The 20,409-nt window shown below is 47.3% G+C and overlaps 1 protein-coding gene and 1 long non-coding RNA gene across 2 annotated transcripts in view; one reads left to right on the forward strand and one right to left on the reverse strand.

The window, feature by feature from the left end:
- Positions 1–19,445, forward strand: part of MED13L (mediator complex subunit 13L) — a 178,263-nt gene extending 158,818 nt beyond the window's left edge. Inside the window, exons 21-31 of the mRNA XM_032705450.1 lie at positions 683–1,115; positions 2,482–2,701; positions 4,877–5,065; positions 6,937–7,160; positions 7,608–7,750; positions 8,871–9,029; positions 10,039–10,215; positions 12,282–12,436; positions 15,496–15,657; positions 16,706–16,818; positions 17,863–19,445. Coding sequence (XP_032561341.1) covers positions 683–1,115; positions 2,482–2,701; positions 4,877–5,065; positions 6,937–7,160; positions 7,608–7,750; positions 8,871–9,029; positions 10,039–10,215; positions 12,282–12,436; positions 15,496–15,657; positions 16,706–16,818; positions 17,863–17,995 — 2,108 coding nt within the window. The 3' untranslated portion in view covers positions 17,996–19,445. The remainder of the gene's footprint in view (positions 1–682; positions 1,116–2,481; positions 2,702–4,876; positions 5,066–6,936; positions 7,161–7,607; positions 7,751–8,870; positions 9,030–10,038; positions 10,216–12,281; positions 12,437–15,495; positions 15,658–16,705; positions 16,819–17,862) is intronic.
- LOC116795637 overlaps positions 19,217–20,409 on the reverse strand; it is a 54,534-nt gene continuing 53,341 nt past the window's right edge. The window contains exon 4 of the long non-coding RNA XR_004360116.1: positions 19,217–19,409. This is a non-coding gene — a long non-coding RNA (uncharacterized LOC116795637). The remainder of the gene's footprint in view (positions 19,410–20,409) is intronic.

Genomic DNA, 20,409 nt, shown 5'->3' on the forward strand with positions numbered 1-20,409 from the left:
ACCTCTTTAAAGCAGTCAGTTTGGTATAAGGTGTTTGTATATCATAAAGAATGATGGAATGGTTTGGGTTGGAAGGAACCTTAAAGCTCCTCTCATTCCACCCCCTGCCATGGGCAGGGCCACCTTCCACTATCCCAGGTTGCTCCAAGCCCCTGAGGCATCTGTCAGGGCAGCACTGGAAACTTCCCCACTGGTGATTTACCACCTCTGAGAGTAAATAAATAAGAAATTTTCATTTATTACTTGTAAATAATTACTGTGATCTTTCTTTTTCTGATACTGAGGGGCAGAAATAACTATAATAAAGTTTGCCATTGTTGTAGCTCAGACAGAAAGGACTTCCAGGCTTTCAGCCTGACAGAGATAACCTGTCCTAGACGGCAGAGCTGTGTAACACTGTTATTGCAACACGGGCTGGGCAGAGATCAGGATGTGTCAATTACAGAGTCACAGAGCTCTGCAAAGTCAGCCCTGTTTTTAAGACATTTGATTCATATCAGTCAGAACTGAAGCTCTGAAGAGCGGATTCCAAAGCAAACATTTACAGTGGAAATCCATCAGCATTTGTATATTCTTAGAACATTCTAAAAGCACAGAAAGCATTGTCTGACCTGCTGGTTTGCTGCACGTTCCTCTGATGGGCCTGTCACTAACCCCCTCTCCTCTTCTCTTGTCCTTCCAGCACCTTACTTAGCCACCCTGCAGCTGGACAGCAGCCTGCTGCTGCCCCCCAAGTACCCAACTCCTGCCCCAGCCAGCCAGGCACAGGCAGCTCCCGGGAATGCTGGACCCGCTCCCTCCAACCCCTCGTGTCTCTCGGCCGCGGCCACGGGCAGCTCCTTCAGCTCCACGCCCAGCGCCGGCACCACCAGCCTTCCCGCCGGGAGCACCTCCTCCTCTGGCTCCTCCGTGCCACAGCTGTCGGCGTCCTCTGCCACCCCCAGCACTGCCCAGATGCCGGGCAGCTCCTCCACGCCCGGGTTCAGCGGGAATGCCGGCCCCGGGCAGGGCGGCGCCGGGGCGGGCACGGCAGAGCGATCCCAGGGCAGCGTCCCCGCGGCCGACACGGAGCAGGGGCAGAGCCTGCCCCAGCAGCAGCAGGAGGGGCAGGAAGGGTGAGTGCCTGAAGTGCCCACAGTGCTCCTCGTTACACCCACTGGCCTTTCTGTCCTCTCACAGAGCTCACAACCTTTAAGTCCCGTGGAAAGGGGAGGCCCCTCTGGCAGGTGGGAGTGGAGCAGGGCCCATCTGGGTGGTTTGTAGCAGTCCCTGATAAAGGGGAGTTGGAAAAACAACCCTCCCCTTTTTTTGTTACAGCAGTTAAAGCCTGGTTCAGCTGCAGGGACGGGGGTGTTGGATCTCTAGGATTCCCCACCTGGCCTGTCTTTGCAGCACCACCAACACAGAGGGGTTCTCAGGTGCTGTGCCAAACCTGCTGGCTCGGCCTGCCTGTGTCAGGCACTGCAGGATATCCCATGGAACTGGATGCCTCTTGCTCCATCACACCTGTAATGTTGACAGATGCAAAGTGCAAGCCACAGATCACTTTTTTTTTCTGATTTTCTTGCATTGCAGGTGTTGTTTTGCAGGCAGGTACACTGTGAGGTCAGGAAACAGGGTTGGAGTCCTGTTACTTTAAAATAAATTTCAGCAGCACAACTCCTTTAAAGACTTCACTGTGAACAGCCACCCATCAAACATAAAAATTAGGGAAAGGTTTTTTGACATTGTGTGTAAGTAACTTCCTGAGGGAACATGTTTTTCATTACTCTCATAATAATGCATATTGCTAATAGTCACGGTGTGTGTTGTGGAGTTCCTGTATGTTGAGGGAAAAGCCCACATCCTGTTGTAGTGTGGGTTGTCCTTGAGACATCTGTTCACTGATCCCTGCAAAACACCCTCTGAGCAGCTGCAGCAGCTTCTGACAAAGTCTGAGCTGCTTTGATCACTTACAGATGTTGAGCCTCCTGCTCATGGTTGGGGTTGGAGGAGCATTTTACCAAGTAAAAAACGTTCAGTTGCTCCTTCCATTACCACTGGAACCTTCCCTGTGCCTGAGCAGGACTTTAGGCTCCATGAATATTGCTTTGTTGTGCTTGATTCCTCCCTCCACCTCTCCCAAAAGCAAACCCTAAACTGCACCAAAACCCAGGCAAGCACCTACATGAAAACTCACAGAGCTAATAGCAGTCAGCTCTTCCATAATCTTCAGACAAAATGGATTCTGATTGCATTAAATGAGATTATGTTAGACTCTGTGTATCTTTAATGCATAACTAAACCCAGGTATTTTGGGTTAGGAACTGCAGCGAGTAAAAGTCCCGCCTGTCGCTGTTGTCATGGGTTTTAGTTTTGCTGCTGGACACGAGGATTCCTCAGTACTTTCCTTTTCCCCACCACCACCTGAGCCCCACAGAGTGTTCAGAAGAGCAGGACTGACCCTTGTTCCCTGTCCCCTCTGTGTGTGTGTGTGTTTAGTGTCCCTGAGCGGGAGCGGATCGGGGTCCCCACGGAGCCGGAGGCTGCTGACAGCAACACCTACCCCCCTGCCGTGGTCATCTACATGGTGGACCCCTTCACCTACACTGCAGAGGAGGAGTCTGCCTCAGCCAACTTCTGGCTCCTGAGTCTCATGAGATGCTACACAGAAATGTTGGATAACTTGCCTGAGAACATGAGGAATTCTTTCATTCTCCAGGTAGCGCTGCCTTTCCCCCGCGTCCTCACGGTCCCCCCGTCACAGCACGGCTGTGACACTCAGTGCTGAAAGATACAGGGTGGGAGATGACAGAGAATATTTAGGGGACATTTAGGAATTATTTTCTTGGCAGTACAAGATTATATATAAAAAAAACCCCTTGATTTTTGATGAGGAAAAATTTAAAGCAGCCCCAGTACCCCTGTGTCCGATCTGTCTCCTGGTGCTTCCTGGAGAGAGACTGCAGTTATTTCAGTTGCAGGTTGAGTTACCATTGCCAAAAATGTCCAGTTGCTCCTTTGATTGCTCTACATGTTGAGTTGTTTGCTGTTTATATTCCCTTGATTTATGCTGTTTAATCCAAAAGAAGTATGTGAAACCAGACATTTAATGCATAATATAACTATTGTACTGTTATTATCTGCTGCTTAAAAATAATTTACCATGTAACTTGGCATATAATAATAGTTACTTACTCTGGAATTGCTTAGGAATTGAATTTGTGCAGCCAGAAGCAGCACTTGGCCTCTTGCCCAGCCTTGCCTGCATTGCCAGGGCTGCTCTGTGCCAGAGGCTGAATAACTGTGGGGAGAATGGGAGGCCAGAGGGCACAGGCTGTGCCTGTCCATGTGCAGCACTGCAGGAAGCAGTGTGGGAAGGGTTTCTGTGGGCCTCATTCAGGTGTGCTCACCTTGGCTCAGAAGTATTTCAAATTATATATATATAGAAAAAAGAGAATTGGAAGTTCTTGTGATGTCACATTGACACTGGATCTGAGGCCGGATCAGACAAGCAACAGACTGACCCTTTTTCTCAGTATTGTTTGTTTTCTGGGCATTTACTGTTTGCTCCTCAAAATATTTGGCCAGTTTAAGTCAAAACAGCAGTTTTCTCTAAGTAAAGGGTAGCTGATCTAGTTCCCATCACCACATTCTCACAGCTGTACCACAGCACACCCAAATATGCAGTTACTTCAGAATAAATCCACCCCAAATGTTTGCAGCTTTATTGCAATTCCTGTCCAGAGGGGAAAGCCCAGCTTCTGGAATTCCTGGGTAAAACTGTCTTTTAAAAACACACAGGCACATTTAGTAATAGAACGTGCTGCCAAAGTTCTCATGGTTCAAGCAAGAACCATAAAGTAGTAAAAGTTTTGTGATACTTAAGTTTTATTACTGCTGAGAATATTTATTGAAAGAATCTGTTTGGGTCTTGCAGTCTTGGCTACAACAGAAATGTTTGCATTGACAGTTCCTGCTCTCACTGGAGAAGGAAAGATGCTTCCAGAGCCATGTGTGGGACTTGTGCAATAAAAACAGTACATTAAAACAATCAGGTTACAGGGATTTAATTCTAATTTTAAAATGTATCTGAACTGGAAATCTGATTTTTGTCATGCTTTGTTTACTTCTGTGCCATTTCTCCTTCCTGCTCTTGTGCAGTTTGGGTCTTAACCACCAAACTCATCTCACAGGGACATCTCCCTGTAGCTCTGGTTCTTGCTGCTTGAACATGTGAATTCACTGGTGCTGCTCCACATGACTTCAGTAAAGCTGAGCAGCAGCATGAGGTGGCTGAGCTCCCAGTCATTACTGAATTGAAAAGGAGAAATAACCACACAAATCACTGTAACAGCATCTTAACTGTGCTCTCTACACTCCTTAAGAGTGACACCACAGTGCCAATTCCCACATGGCCAGCACACAATTCCTGGCTCTGACCCCAAGCCATGGAGCCAAACCTGCCTGGACAGCAGAGACTGTGCAGCTCAGCCACCTGCAAATGGAGGTGTTGCTCACAAAAACAGTTTTTAAACAATTCAGGGCATTTTAATTGGGACGTTTGATTTTGGACTGAGGATTAAAGAGGTTAAATTCACTGTCTCAATGTGATGGGAGCAGCAGCTCTGTCCCAGGGAATGCAGGCAGTGCTGCAGCCATTCCTGCCCCAGGGATGCTCCCTGGCAGGAGCTGCTGTGTCCCAGGGAATGCAGGCAGTGCTGCAGCCATTCCTGCCCCAGGGCTGCCCCCTGGCAGGAGCTGTGGGGCCAATAACGGGGTGTCACCGCCTGTCCTGGGTGTTCAGTGACTAACAAATGTGTGAGTCTGGTTTGATGTTCATGAGCAGCCCTTGGAAGCCTTTCAGTCCTGTTGATTGTGTGTCTGCCTTGCCCAGATTGTGCCTTGCCAGTACATGCTGCAGACAATGAAGGATGAGCAGGTTTTCTACATCCAGCACTTGAAGTCCCTGGCGTTCTCCGTGTACTGCCAGTGCAGGAGGCCCCTGCCCACCCAGATCCACATCAAGTCCCTCACGGGCTTTGGGCCAGCTGCCAGCATTGAGATGACCCTCAAAAACCCTGAGGTTGGTACTGGGGGCAAGGGAGTGAAAGGCTGCTGATCAACTGTGACCACTTTGCTCAGATATCAAAACAAGAGTAGAGAAAACACGGGCGGGAGCATTTTTTTCAAGGTGCAGCAGACAATGATAATATAAGGGGAAAAGACAAGCTAATGCTAAATAGAAAATAGCAGGAAAAATGTCAGATTGCTTGCTTTCAAAACATTTTAAGCTCCTAGGTTTGAGTCATAAAGTAAAAGGTTAAAGATCAGTGTGAAAGAAGAGAAAATGCACATCGTTACTGGAGTTTCTGAGTCATTTTGTGGTTTTAGTCTCTAGTGCTCCACCAAGAGTTTATGTCCAACCTGTACTTCTGTGCACATGTTTATGCATAGATATGAAATAAGTTCCTATGCCTAATTACAGATGGTATATTAATTCCCTGAGGTAATGGAGAAATCCCCCTCTTTCCATGGGCTTGTCTTTCATCTGTTTTTTAAAGTGTAAATATTCAAGCCTTGTTTCTGGAATTTCAAGGATTTCAAAAGAAGGATAATCCATCCTACTTTCTATGAATGTTTTGCATTCTTTGAAGGATAATGATGAATATTTTATTTAGGTTTAATAGACAGTAAACACTTCAACACTTACCTTGGGATAAAGGCCTGCTGGTTGGGTTTGAAGCCTACTTGCAAAATCATCACAGACCCAACCTATTGGCACATTCCACTGCTCACAGGAATCCATAATGTCTCACTGGGAATTCCTGAGAGCAGCCTGACCTCAGGCACCTCCCTTTCACAGTCCCTCCTCTGCTTCCCTTGGAGGTGTCTGTTCAGCAGGGTGGATTTACAGCAGGTCACAACAGTCACACTTGAAGCTATTTAGGTGTGAGGGAAGGGTAAAAGAATTGCAAGACTCCTCTGAGCATCTCCCTCCCTTGACATGCTCCTGCTCTCCTGGCAGGCTGGGGTAGTTCCACTCCTGCCAGGCTGGGATGGTTCTTTCAGGAGGGGACAGGGGCAGAAACACTGGACATCCCTTCCTGTCTCTGAGAAAACACCATCCCTTGCATTTCCTCTGAGCTGATTAACTTGCACTTTGCATTTCATGTTTAATTTCCTGAAGATGCAAAAGACAGCAAAAAAAGGGCAAATGTTTTCATGAGCCACTTGCATTTAGCACAATTAATTCATCAATCAAATCTCTGCTCTACATGCATTTGCTCTCAGTCTGCACTGCAGACTCCCAAACTTTGCTGAAAAATTAAGAAAACACCCTGGCTATTTCTTAATTATGGAGCATGTCTGGTCAGGCCCATCACATTTGTTCTCCACAGAGGAGTTAGAGAGCAAAGATGGCTTTGTGGGGACCATGTGGGAAGCAGCTTTGCAGAAGGAGCCCTGGAGGTCCTGTTGGACACGGTGGGTGTGAGCCAGCCCTGTGCCCCCGGAGCAGGGCAGGGGCAGTGGGGCTGTGCTGGGGAGGTGCTGCAGGGCAGCCAGGGAGGTGCTGGTTCTCCTCTCCTCTGGCCCTGAGCTCCTCAGAACAACAAACACGGAGCAAATCCAGCCAAGGGCCTCAAAGATGGTTAAGGAACAGGAGCATCTGACAGCTGAGGAGGTTTAAACTCCTGCCTGTGTCAGAGGCTGGTCCAAGGACTGGTTTCATACCTGTATATAAAAAGAAGTCTTTAGATAAGGTTTGAATGCATCAGCTTTAACTACAGCAATGAGTTATCTATAACCCTCCTTTTCCCAATCTCTCTCTTGACTAGGAATGCCTTGAACTTATTTACTGTTTCACACTCCCCTCTCTCTGTACTCACTGCCAGTGTTTCTTGTGATAAATACTTTCTGATCTGTCTGCTGACGATCGCGTTGTCTCTGTTGCAGAGGCCCAGCCCCATCCAGCTGTACTCACCTCCTTTCATCCTGGCACCCATCAAAGACAAGCAGACAGAGCTGGGAGAGACCTTTGGGGAGGCCAGTCAGAAGTACAACGTGCTGTTTGTGGGGTACTGCCTGTCCCACGACCAGCGCTGGCTCCTGGCGTCCTGCACCGACCTGCACGGGGAGCTGCTGGAGACCTGCATCATCAACATCGACGTGCCCAGCAGGTACTGCTGGCCCTGCCTGGCACTTGGCACCTGTGCCACATTGTCACCCCTCACACACATCCCTTCCAGCCCTATTTCCTGCCGAAGAGATCGTGATGGTGTCACAGTGATAACATTTCAGTCGGCACTGATAATTTAGGATCTGCAGAGGAAGAAGTTGCTGAGTCACACTTGTTTTACAGCTTGCTGTACAACTGTTTTACCTACAACTCTTACCTTGAAGAACACCTGGTGTGTGGCTCAGCAGTTTGACGCCTCTTGCATGTCACTGCAGCAACAGTACTGGAAGCACAGACATGGTTTTTTCCTATTATGAGCAGTAAATTGTCAGAGATTGCACAGAACTGGAAGAACTCCTTAGAGGCTAAGCAGTGACAGAGTTATAGAGAACAGAAATCTTGTCCCTGATTCTCTTCTCACTGGTTTTTTCCCTTCCTCATCCTGCAGGTCGAGGAGGAGCAAGTTGTCTGCCCGGAAGATTGGGCTGCAGAAGCTCTGGGAATGGTGCATTGGAATTGTCCAGATGACATCCCTGCCCTGGAGGGTCGTGATCGGGCGGCTGGGCCGGCTGGGCCACGGGGAGCTGAAAGGTGGGGAATGGCAGAGGGGCTCAGAACTGGTCACTGACCTGTAAAACTAAACACTGAGAGTGACCATCACAGAACCAGAGCATCCTTTGGGTTGGAAGAGCCCTCTGAGATCATCGAGTCCAACTGTTCCCCCAGCACTTCCAAGGCCACCACTGTCCCATATGCCCAAGTGCCACATCCACAGGGCTTTTGAGCACTCCAGGGGTGGGGACTCAGCCATTCCTCACAGCTTTGCATCACCTGCACTCTGCCATCATGTAGTGAATCAGATTGAGTGTATTTAGCTTAACCTTCCAGAGTCCTGTCTCTCTGCTTCTTAAAACAGTGACTTTACAACAAGTTAAACAAGATGCACCAAGTTCTGTCACAGACAGGATAAGCTGCTGTTTATTGTGATAGACTTTACTGAGGGTAAGCCTGGTTGGGAAGGCAGATACCCAGCCTGGCCAGGCTGTCTCCTCAGAAGTTTATGATAATCTACACCAGGGCTGCCAAAGCCTTTCCTCTCCCTTTGTCCCCCACCCCGTCGTTGTCTTCACACCAGTGCCCCTTCACCAGGTGGATGTGAGTGTGAAGTACTGGCAGAAAAATCACCATGATCCTCCCAACTGGTGTCTCCTTGGCCATGGCAGCATGGCTTGCAGGCGAGCAGGCTGCAGTCCCACCCTGGCACTGAACTCCTGCACTGGTTTGCACAAACACTTTGCCTGTTTGTAGCCTGGCTTTGACATTATTCCCTGCAGGATCTGCACAGTGTCTTTCCAAGTCATGGACCTCGTCACACGTTAGGAAAGCTTTGATCAACAGTTATCGTGGCACAGAAACACAGACAGGATTCAACTCTGATTCCTCAGCTTAAACAGCACTAAACGAACACAAAAATCTTGCAAAAAGAGTTACTGAAAAAAGGAAAACTACCACAGAATAAAATAAAACACTGCAGGGAGTGTTTGAGTGCCCAGTGTGCAGAGCCAGACCCCTCGTGTGCAGGGGAGACACTCCGGGGGAGTTCGGGGCCGGGGAAATGAAAGTGTTCTGAGTGTTCTGCTGTTCTCAGGGGAGTGCTGGCTCTGTCAGCTCCCCATTCCCTCTGTCCTACCATGCTGCTCTTTCCTTGCAGACTGGAGCATCCTCCTGGGGGAGTGTTCCCTGCAGACAATCAGCAAACAGCTCAAGGAGGTTTGCCGCATGTGCGGCATCTCGGCGGCAGATTCCCCGTCCATCCTCAGTGCCTGCCTGGTCGCCATGGAGCCACAGGGCTCCTTCGTGGTCATGCCAGGTATGTTTATCCAACTGCTGCCATGCCAGGGAAACTGGGCTTTTAGCACATAAACACTGTAATCTTGGGGTTGCTGTGAGGGCCTTGACTGGTGTGGTGACGTGGGGCGGAAAATAGGCTGAGCCAGCAGAATTCCCTAAAATACCATGGAGAGATGCTACCCTGGGAGTGCAGGCTCCTGGGGGGAGATTGATGCCTTAAAATGTACATTATATAAGGTTCTTAGTGACAAGATGACTGTTGAACTGCTGACCTTTTCCCTGGGTCCAGGCAGCCCCGTTCCCACAGGCTGGAAGGTGACGTTCCCAACGCCCTCCTGCATGGAGGAGTCTGCAGTGGGAAAGAGAAGGGGCCTCTGGAAAGGGGAATAAGAGTAAACCCACTTGCCTTCTCATGTGCTGGAGTTATTTAGAGAGTTCACTCACAGCAGCAGCCCATGGGGTTGAAATCAAATTAAATATTGAGATTCCCTTTACTTATTATATTAGCTAAGCACATACTTTTTAATGGATGTGGTGCCATCCCCTTAACATATCCTTACAAACCACTCTGGGCTTTTGCACACTTAGAAAAAAAAGATTGGTACATGGAACAGAATTAACTGAGCTTGAAAATTCCTTATCAAGTTAAGTATTTTGAAAATCTCAAAGCAGAGGGTTTGTAACGTGAGAAAATAGAGGGCAAGTGAGGCTTTTTACTTATCAGCCAAAGTGGGGTATATTTCATAATTATACAGAGGGTGTGAAAAATCAATTTGACTTCTCATTTAGCAAGTAAATATTTGATCAAGGGGCAGCAGAATGACAGGAAAGGTGGGGCTGAGCACTGTCTGTGCAACTGGTGATCGGAGTTTTAAGCTCTTCCAGGAATTTATTCTTTTGAAGATCAGGCCCTTTAAATGTGTGTATGAGCTTTCAAACCAGGTGGGATGGACAGGAAGGTGACTAACCCAGCCCATGTATTTGGGAGGGGATGCACCTTGAGGTCTGTGCTGTCTGTGCCCTGGCAGATGCTGTCACCATGGGCTCCGTGTTCGGCCGGAGCACGGCGCTGAACCTGCAGTCGTCCCAGCTCAACACCCCCCAGGACGCCTCCTGCACACACATCCTGGTGTTCCCAACCTCTGCCACCATCCAGGTGGCACCAGCAAATTACCCCAACGAGGATGGGTTCAGCCCCACAAACGGTGAGTGGCACTTGGGGGGTGAGAGGGGCCTTTCCAGAACCTCAGCAGAGCTGAACCAAGTGGGAATAAACACCCCACAGACCCCACAGCACCCAGCTGAGTTCAGGGTGAGCACATGGGGCTTTGTAGGTACAGGGTAACACTCTGTGCTCCCCCTGAGTCTGCTTTCAGTTAATCACACTGATTTATTCCCAAAGGGATGTGGCCCAACCATGGCACAGACTAGACAATGCTTTTTCTGGTTGTTGTGACTGGGTCAGACCAGCTTGTTTCCCAGCAGTGCACAGAGCTGGGAGGAAGGAGGCACTTGTAGAATTTTGATCTCCCTGTAAAATAGGTGAAATAGCCCAACCTGAGACTCCCTGATGCCCCCAGAGTGCTTTTACACACACCTTGAGCCCTGCAGCTTGTGCCAGCAAGACTCTGCTTAATACTTGATATCAGATGAGCATTTTGCTGCTTTGTCACAAATCCTTTAAATGATTGCAAAGAAATTTACCCCAAGAGTCCCTACAAACAGGTACAGTAGGAGTACTCCTTGAGGAGGGCAGGCCCACAGTTTTAAGGAAAGGGTGTGCTCTGATCTGTTCCTGCTGGTATGTCAGAGGGCCCCGTGGAGGGAAGTTGCCCCTCTCAATCCCTGTCCCTTGGAGGGATCCCCCCAGTGCTGTGCTGACAAACATTAACCTGGGTTAACCTGCCCTTTAGTGCTGCACATGCTAATTAGAGTCAGGTACAAGGACTGGCCTTTTCCAAAATGGTGTTAAATTTAATTTTCTTAACTCTGTCCTGCTTAATGATTAAGCTGCTTCCTATGCCATTAGGCAGCTCATTTATGCTTTGGAGGCGAAGCAGAGCATGACATGAGCTCTGCTTTGTTTGCTGAGGCTGGAGGACACAAGTTCATAAACCTCAGTTAAGTCACTGCCCTGGCAATCCAGAGGTTCTTTTCAGGAGATGAAGGAAAACAGTCACCTGCCTGTTTCAGTACTGGGACTTCAGGTGAAATTAGTTCTGGACACACATCCTTTTCCATTTTATGTGGAGTCAATTCCTCTTTATCAAGAGAAATTTTTATTTATTATGATATGCATAACTTCCGTTTAGGGTTTCATATTTTAATTTAAATTTGGTTGCAATTCTAATTAATCCAGTTAATTTAGACAGCTCCCACTATCCCTTTCTGCCCCTATAATGTACTTTAAATGTCATTATACACTTTAAATATCCTTGCCTGCTGAGAAATCTCGGTAGAAAATCCCCCTCTAGCCCACGTTATTCTGGCTGTAATTCCTGGCTCCGTGTTTCTGGTGCCTCATCCTTCCCTCCCATGACTTACTCATGGCACTGTAACCCACGTGCAAGTGCCTGAGTAGTGAATGCACTTCTCAGAGCAGCAAAGAGCCCTTCCCTGTCCCTTCAGCCCTTCCCAGGTTAAACCAGCCAGCTGGATAATGCAGCTGGATGGGATTCCTGGGATGGGAGTAGGATGTGAAAGCTGTGTCGTGGGGAATCCTGGTGCAGCATGTGAAATAATCCCAAAGTCCATGTGAGGGGGAGCAGCCTTGCTGCCCTCAGGGACTCTGGGGCAGTTTCCTGGGAGCTGCCAGGGCTGTTCCCAGAGCTGGGAGCGAACATTCCCAAGGGCTGAGGGGCAGCACCTGCCCAGGTGACACTCAGGGGTCTGTTTAATGGATCTCAAGGGTTTGTTGCTGGGTTTCTGTGAGCAGCTGCAGAGAGGTGCCTGTTTCTCTCTTCCAAAGTTCAGCCTGGATTTGCTGGAGCTGGTGCAGCAGGATTTGTTCCCTGCACAGCCACTGCTCAAATTCATTATCTCAACACTCCTCTGCCAACTTTCCCTTTCAAGTCTCTGTGGTTGCAGTCAAAGGTTCTGAGGAGGATTAAACAGTGAAGTGTTTATCTCTGCTTTCATCTGCCTGGAGAGTATGTAAGAGAAAAAAGGGAATGATCATAAATTAAAGGGAATGGTAATAAATTACAAAAATGTCTCGGAAAAAAGAGAGTACAGCACGTTGGAAATGATTTTCCTTTCTTTTCTTTTTCAGATGACATGTTTGACCTCCCATTCCCAGATGACATGGACAATGACATTAGAATTTTAATAACAGGGAATCTTCACTCTTCACCAAATTCCTCCCCAGTTCCTTCCCCTGGATCACCATCTGGCACTGGAGTGGGGTCTCACTACCATCACAGCAGGGTAAGGCTGGAGCACCGTGGGGCACCTGCTGCTTAAAATGAAACACGAAGAAAGACCCAAATCCTCCAACAAAATCACTTTTTCCTGTAGGTTCTCTCACATAATTAGGTCAAGAGCCAGCAAAAATCAGGTTAACATTGAAGGTGCTGGTTCAGTCCTGCTGGAGAAGGGGCTCTGCAGTGAGTGTTTGCATCTCCCACCTTAATTGTACAAGGTAACTGAGAGGAAGAGAGGAGGAGGAGAGAGAGGCTTTATTTCTGTGTGGCAGAGCCATAGCTGATGACCTGCATAAATCCAGTCTGTTCTCATCCATTCCTTTCTGGGCAATCACTCAGAACATCCCTGGCACAAAGTGACAAGTCTCTGAGAGAAAGGAAGCAATGCCAGCCCTGTTCCCAGGGATTTCAGGGAGGCAAGAAGGGAGATAATTCTCCCAGTGATGAAACCCTGCCCATGGAAACTCCACAGGTGCTGGATGGTTATGCAAATGTTGTTTTCTTAGGAATATTTAGCCCAGAGCACACAGTGTTTGTAAGTAATTTCTGTTTGAAGTGGCTTTTATAAAGTCAGTTCCAACATCAGTGATCACTTAAAATGCAAATTATTTGTGGTAATTCAAGGTATTTTTTTGAATTGGCTTTTGCATAACTTAGATCAGGTTTAATGGAACTCTCACTCCTGCATTTAATTGTGTAAGACTGAGCTGTTCTCTTAAAATGGTTTCCATCACAATTAGGTAGAAGTTTGATACTTCATAATTTCCTTTGGAGAAGTTTTATTCTAAAAGTAGTACATTAAAAGCAGTAGCATATTACTTCTTTACTAAATAATACAGTATTTTATTATAGAAACAGCCCAACTTTTATACCAGAAACAGGGAACCCTCTGCATTTAAAAGTTCTGGGTTAGTGATCTGAATAATTTCCTTGGATGTGGATCTGGACTATCACTGGTGGCTTTAAGGTCTCAGGGGAGACTGTAAATGTGGTAGGAGAGGAATTGCAGAGCAGATACTGAGAGGAGGTGTAGGTACAACCCAGATACTCCCCCTGACTGGTGCTGCTCATCCAGCCTCTGCCAGAGCCCAGCATTCCCACCTGGGGATGAGGTGTCCTGAGACAGGAATTCCCACTCCCTGAACACGACTGGCTAAATGGTGGCAGTGTCCCCCCTGGAAGGACAGTGTCCTGTCTGTATTCTCCTGGCAGCCTCTGCCAAAATGCCTCAGTGGCAGCTGAGCACAGAGTGTGAGGGAGAAGGGGCTCCTGCCTCAGCCTCAGAAGTGCTGACACTGTTTTGTGAGCTCAGACCACAGCACTTGGTGCTGATGGTGCAGCTCCCCCTCCAGAGGTAAGGAACGGGGCTGGCCCTGGTTACTGCTGGCTGGGATGGGGGCAAATGAAAGGTTCTGAGTTCTGTGACCAAATCCTGCAGCCAGAAATCCCAGCCCCTCACTCAGGGCACTTCCTTCTCCTCAGTTCACTCCACAGTGTCTGTTCTGCAGCACTTCCACAAACACCTTTACAGGACTCTCTCCCCATGGAGCTGCTCGGGAGCAGCCCTGGGAGTTAATGGCCAGGAGAGACCTGGACAGAGTAATTCAGATTAACCATTAACACAGGCCTGGTAATTGCAGTGTAATTCTGTTTTTAACCAAGCCCAGCGTGTGATCATCCCCTCGTGGGGCGGGAGGTCAGGCCTGTCCCTGTGTCCCATAATTGATGGCTGTGCCCAGGCCAGGCTAAGCCTGCTCCAGGCTCCATGGAATGCTTGCCTTCCTGGGATTCCTGGCCAGGACCTGCTGGAAGGGACTGGCACTGAAGGGTTTGGGATCGAGCTGCTTTCTGTGCAGGGGAACATTTTAGGGTTTTTTTTTTAAGCTATTGACATAAAAGATATTTATGGATTAAGTGAGCTGCTCTCCCAGTTCTGCAGGGATAAATTACAAGCTAAAACACTCTGCAGGCATCTTTTGGGTTTTTCCTCTATGAAATAAAAGTAAAATAAGAAAGAGTGTTTCCAAAATGTGTGTTCCAAACACATTTAAAATAGGAATATGCTGTGGAATGGGCTGGCAGGCACCTTCTGATAGCTCAGGAGATCCCTGTGGATCATGACAGCTCAGGATATGTGTACACACACACAGGACAGCTCCCACCAAGCACTCCTGTCCCACAGCCTTGGGAATGGAAGGCTCATCTGGTATGGAAGGTTCATCTGGGCTTTACTGCACAGAAATAGAATCGCAAACACACTTGCTGACAGGGAGCGACTCAGAGTCTGAAGAAATTGGTTTTACAGCCCATTTCTTGTTGTTTAACTCTCTCCTCTCCAAGTAACTCTTTGTCCATATAAAACAACATGAGTAACTAACACTGCAAAGATGGAGTCTGTACATGAATGAATAAGTGACATAAGTGCAAAAGCAGGACATATTTTCCTCTCTCTTCCCCTACCTGGCAATACAAATGTAATCCAAGCACAGTAACTGCTGTGCCAGGGGACAGAGCCAGGAGCAGAAGTGCAGCAGTTTTTTCCAAAACCATCACTGTAACTCCCTGGAAAAGCAACACAACCAACCTTACCCAGCTGCAGATCCTCTGTTCTCCCACGCTGGAGTGTGGCACATCCTTCCAGGGCTGGAGGCAGGAAGATGTGCAGTGCAGACTGCTGGTGGGACGTGCAGAGGAAAAGCCTGTGAGGGTTTCTAAAGCCCAGTCCCACACTGCTCTGCTCTCCACAGGCACTTAGGGAGCTGTTCACAGTCACAGCCAGAGCCCAGTACCTCTGAGTGACTCTGTAGCATCAAATTCCACATGTTCTCCATCCAGTTCAGGAGGCTGGTGTTGCTGTTTGGGAATCTGCAGTGCTGCTGGAGCATCAGCCTGGAGAACCAACTGCGGGGGGAAAAGGGATTAGACAACTTTGAGCAAGATTCATGAGTGACTAAAGGGTGGCTCATTAATCATAAGACAGTAATTAGCAAACAAAACCACTGTTACTGGAGTGGGATGTAATGACCTAAACCAACAGAGCTGCCTTTCCAACTCCTCTTTCAGAGCCAAGGGGAACGTCTCCTGTCCAGGGAAGCCCCCGAAGAGCTGAAGCAGCAGCCTCTGGCCCTGGGATACTTCGTGTCGACTGCCAAAGCTGAGAACCTTCCACAGTGGTTCTGGTCCTCCTGCCCTCAGGCACAGAACCAGTGTCCCCTCTTCCTGAAGGTCTGTCCTGCTCCATGGAGCACTTACTGTCCATTGCTGTTTCCCTGCTGGTACAGGTTGCACACTGGAGACTGTGGTGTCAGGGTGAACCTGAGACCTCCTCCCAGAACTTGAGGTGCCCACAGCAGACCTGGTTCAGCTGCTGGAGATTCACTGAGCCCTGGGCAGTCTGCTGCAGCTTCTTGTGTGAATGAATCAAAAAATGTGAGCTGGTGAAAAGCAGGGGGAAAATCTGTCTTGAATGGCATCACATAACCATTCAAACAACATATAGAATGATAAAGTTAATACCTCTTTCTTGATCCACTCCCAGCTTAATTAAGAAATCCTAAACTTCTTTTCAAGTCTCTTAACTAAATTCTTTCCTCAGGCAAACAAAGCCATTCCAGGGCTGATGTGAGCAGTGACCCACAGTCACCATGGCAGGCTGGGGCTCAGGCAGCACCTCACGGGCAGAGCACTGAGCCTTGGGCCTTACACAGAGCCTTAGTCCCTACACAGAGCCTCGGTCCTTATATAGAGCCTTGGGCCTCATACTGAACCTTGGTCCTTACACAGAGCCTTGGGCCTCACACTCTGCCCTTTATGGACACATATCCCTCAAGTGTATGCATTTCTTTAAACCCACACAAGGGAGATGTCAAAATAATATGAAAAATAAACCACCCTGGTTTTGGAGCTAGAGATGAAGTTTTATGGTTTTATGTCCTGCTGCTGGGAGAGCTTGGAGACTCGGAGTGGTTTGTTACTGAAACTCCAAAAGAATCAGTGGCACAGCATAAGGGTTCCCCTCATCTCTTCCTCCCTGACTAACATGCAGAACAGAATTCAGTGTTCTTTTTTTAAAGATCCTTGATTCCAGTCAAAAAGAGAAGTTTATTGAAAAAGTAACCATTAACTTGGAAATACACGTGGTCACGGTGTGTCCAACCCAGAACTGCCAACTTGCTGTGCTGTCCTCAGGTGATCCAGAATGGATCTGTTCCCTGGGAATCTTGAGCAGAACCTGCCATATGAGGATTAACTGTTGGTTTCTCCCTCTGCACAGGCCTCACTGCATCACCACATCTCTGTAGCGCAGACAGACGAGCTCCTACCTGCCAGAAATTCTCAGCGAGTTCCTCACCCCCTTGACTCTAAAACTACATCAGATGTCTTGAGGTAACACCTTTTAGGTTCTGCATTTCCTCCCTAAAGGTTCGGGCACTGCGTTCAGGGGTTTCAGAGGGATCTTTCCAACCTGGCAAAGTTATTTGTGGGTTTTATCAGCATTTTATAACTGTGCTGTGCCCTACACTGTGGGCAGTGGGACATCTGCTCCAGCTGCTGCCTCCTTCCCCCCCAGGGCAGGGCTTTGAGGGGGAATTCAGTGGGTTTCCTACCCCTGTGCACAACAGTCCAAAGGAAACTCAGAGACAGCTCAGCCTCACCAAGGAGACACCTTGGTTTGCCTCCCACAGATTGCCCTGTTCACTCAGGGTCCCATCTGGGCTGTGCCAGTCATTATTTTTACTCACCCAACCAAATGGATTTACAGGAGATAAAAGTACCCTCCTGATACCACTGTCTTAGGAATTGGGATGTAAAGGAGACATTGCTCCTGAATTAATACAGAGAGGATGTTGGGTTGTTCAGGATAACCAGAGGCCTGTTTGCCTCCAGGTCTGTGTTGTGAGAGCACACAGTGCAGGACACACCAGGGAGCAAACAGAGTATCAGCAGGGAGCAGGAAGAGTAATCTAATCTGGGAAACTAGTGGTGTATTATTCCAGAAGATCTGAATTTGCACCCTCTTAGAGGACTGAGCTCTCACAGCTGTCTTGGGGTATTGAGGATGCAGTGAGTGCACAGGGAAGGGATGAGATGCAACGTAAGTTACAAGAGGAGAAAGTCTAATCAGACACAGGATCCCAGGAACAGGGTGATCAAAAACTGGCACAGGTTGCCCAGAGAGGCAGTGGAACACCTTAGAGGTGCTCAGGCCTCAGGGCTTTGAAGACAGTGGCATTGGAACCTCTTTGAGTCCACACTCTAACTGGGGAGGCCCTGCATTCCAGTTTGGTTCCAGTTCAGACGTTGCAAAGCAGAAATCTCTGCTTCCCCTGCTTCCCAGTGAGGTTCCTGCTTTGCCAGCCCCCCTGGCAGTGCTGTCAGAGATCCCCTTGGGTCAGTGTGGCAGTGCTGAGCAGTGCTGTGTGCCCCCAGGTTCGTGCTGGAGCAGTACAACGCGCTGTCCTGGCTCACGTGTAACCCGGCCACCCAGGACCGCAGCTCCTGCCTGCCCGTGCACTTCGTGGTGCTCACCCAGCTCTACAACGCCATCATGAACATCCTCTGAGAGACACAAAAGCACTTCTTCCTCTTCCTCTGGCTCCGGCCCCCCTCGGCCTGACAAACGTGCCACAGCCTGCAAAGCCCACGGTTCCGCTTCTCCTCAGACCAGTGCCGTGCTGTGCTCCTGTCCCTCCACAGCACACGTGGATTCCGCAGCGCTCGGAACTGAACCACCCGTCGGCACCTCCGGCAGCTTCAGTCCAAAATCTGGGAACATCCAAGAACAGTGAACACAGAGTAACCTCAAGCCAGTGTTAGTTTGGTGGCCCAGTAACTACTGGTCGGTGTGTGATTATTTTTTTTACTATTTTATTTTTTTAAGGCAGACTACAGGATCTTTTTTTTGCATTAGGAACTGATACGCGACCGAGAGCAGGCTCGGCCCTGCCAGCAAAACCACCTCGTAGTGACCAGTTGGGGTGTTTTGTTGTTTGATCTTCGTAAACTGGGACTTGGCAGGAGGGAAAAAAACCACGACCACAAAACCACACAGTTGTAGTCTCGTATAAATATTGGAGTTTTCTGTCTACCTGGAGTTCCTGTCAGAGTGGATCGGGATGAATGCATGCATTTGTTACCTGTCCATGTAGATATGAATGGTCTGGAGATACTTTATTTATTTTTAGGTTTGGGGAGGGGAGGGATTAAATTATAAAGGACCAGGAACAGTAGAATATCTTCAAAATCCAGCTCCGTTCCACTGTGGGGTTATTTATCTACAGACCTCTCACTCTTCTGACCTAGAAATCAAAAGTGAAGCTCTTCACAATCCGTGTCCAAGCTGGGGAGGGAAGGATATATTGCATTTTCAGGAATTCTCACCTGTGTTTAGCCTGGTTAAAGCAAGGAATGGCCAGTGTTCAATGAAGGAAAACACTACCTAAGGGAGAAGAGTGAGAGAGAGGTAGGGAGGAAAAATACTTTAAAGCCCAGTGTGAGGGCGAGTGGAAAGTGGTAAATTAATCTATCATAGAGCTCTGATTGAGATACATTTCCAGTAAATTTAGTGATGCTAGAAAGCTATTTACTGAAAGCCAGGTCACCCTTGAATTCTGGGCACACTCGTCCATGTACATATCCAAAAATACGTGGGGGTTTTTTTTGTTTACACTAAATCAGTTGCAAACCTGGTGTATTTTTTTTTTTCTGACTATAGGAATATTATTTCAAAGAAATAATTTTTAAAAAACAAGAAAAAAAAAAACCAAGTTCTATCGTTTTAAATTAGTACTTGAAAAAAAGCGACCCCAACCGTGGTGGCAAAGCAGCTCCGTTCAGTGGGACGCTGGGAAGGGTTTTTATGGCTCCTTCATTCCAGGCTCCGAGGGGTTGGGGAGTTCCAGCCCCGTTTTCCTCGTGTTTGGGGGTGCACTGGGCAGGGGTTGGGTCACTTTGGTCAGGCTGAGTGACCTTCTGACCTGTCCGGGGAGAGAGAGAAAAAACAAACAAACCACCGAGTTTGAAAAAAAAAAGTTCTTCCAAAAAAAAAAAAAGACTTTTCGTGTGTTCTGGTTAAAAATAATAATAATAATAATAATTAAAAAAAAAAATAAAAAAAATGAAATTCTATGGTTTTAAAAAGTATTTTTCTTGAGATGATGTAACATTTAAAACAAATTCTATAAAATAATTAAAAAAAAAAAAAGAAAAAAAAGAATTGCTTGTGTAATGAGAAGGTGGCGGCAGAGGAGGAGCCTGTAAATGGATTATTTCCTTCTCTGCACACACCTCCACGTGGGTATCGTATCCTCTTTGCAATGTATAGGTTAAAAAAAAAAAATCTGATATCAAACCATTTGTATCTAATGTGTACAGTGTAAAATTGACTTTAAAAATATTGCAGTACTATTTTTTCTTAATCAGAAAAGAAAATTCTCAAGGCCTTTTGAAGAGCATAAAAAGATGAAGATTGTAAACTTGTATAAAAAAAAAAAAATTTAACTTGGGGAGGAAAAAAATGTAAAGTAGACATTTGTAATCTTTTACCATTTGGGGGTTGTTTGTTCCCAGGATTCATCTGAACTTTGGATTATTATTTTGTTTATTGTTTTTAAATGGGCCGTTTTTATCCAGGGGCGTTTCTTCCCCACAAACCTGGTTCTAAGCAAAAATTAGAAATAAAAAAAAAAAAAAGGGCAGCAAGGAGTAGTTTTCATCTGGTGTCTTTTATTTAATTTTTTTAAGTTAAGAGAAGCTGGTGACATATTTATACGTTTTTGTGCAAAATAAATGAATGGCAATAGATTTTAAAGAAAAAAAAATCTTATGTACTTCAGTGTGAAAAGTTCTGTATAATATTTCCCTTAAATATGCATTATTTTACTTGTGAGTTTTTTACTGAATTAATCTGAAATGTACAAGCCCTGGCTTTCCTACAGAGTGAAGAAAGTTATTTTATTTTTTCTTTTCTTTTTCTTT

The sequence above is a fragment of the Chiroxiphia lanceolata genome, chromosome 18, assembly GCF_009829145.1.
Source record: "Chiroxiphia lanceolata isolate bChiLan1 chromosome 18, bChiLan1.pri, whole genome shotgun sequence".
Taxonomy (NCBI): Eukaryota; Metazoa; Chordata; class Aves; order Passeriformes; family Pipridae; genus Chiroxiphia; species Chiroxiphia lanceolata.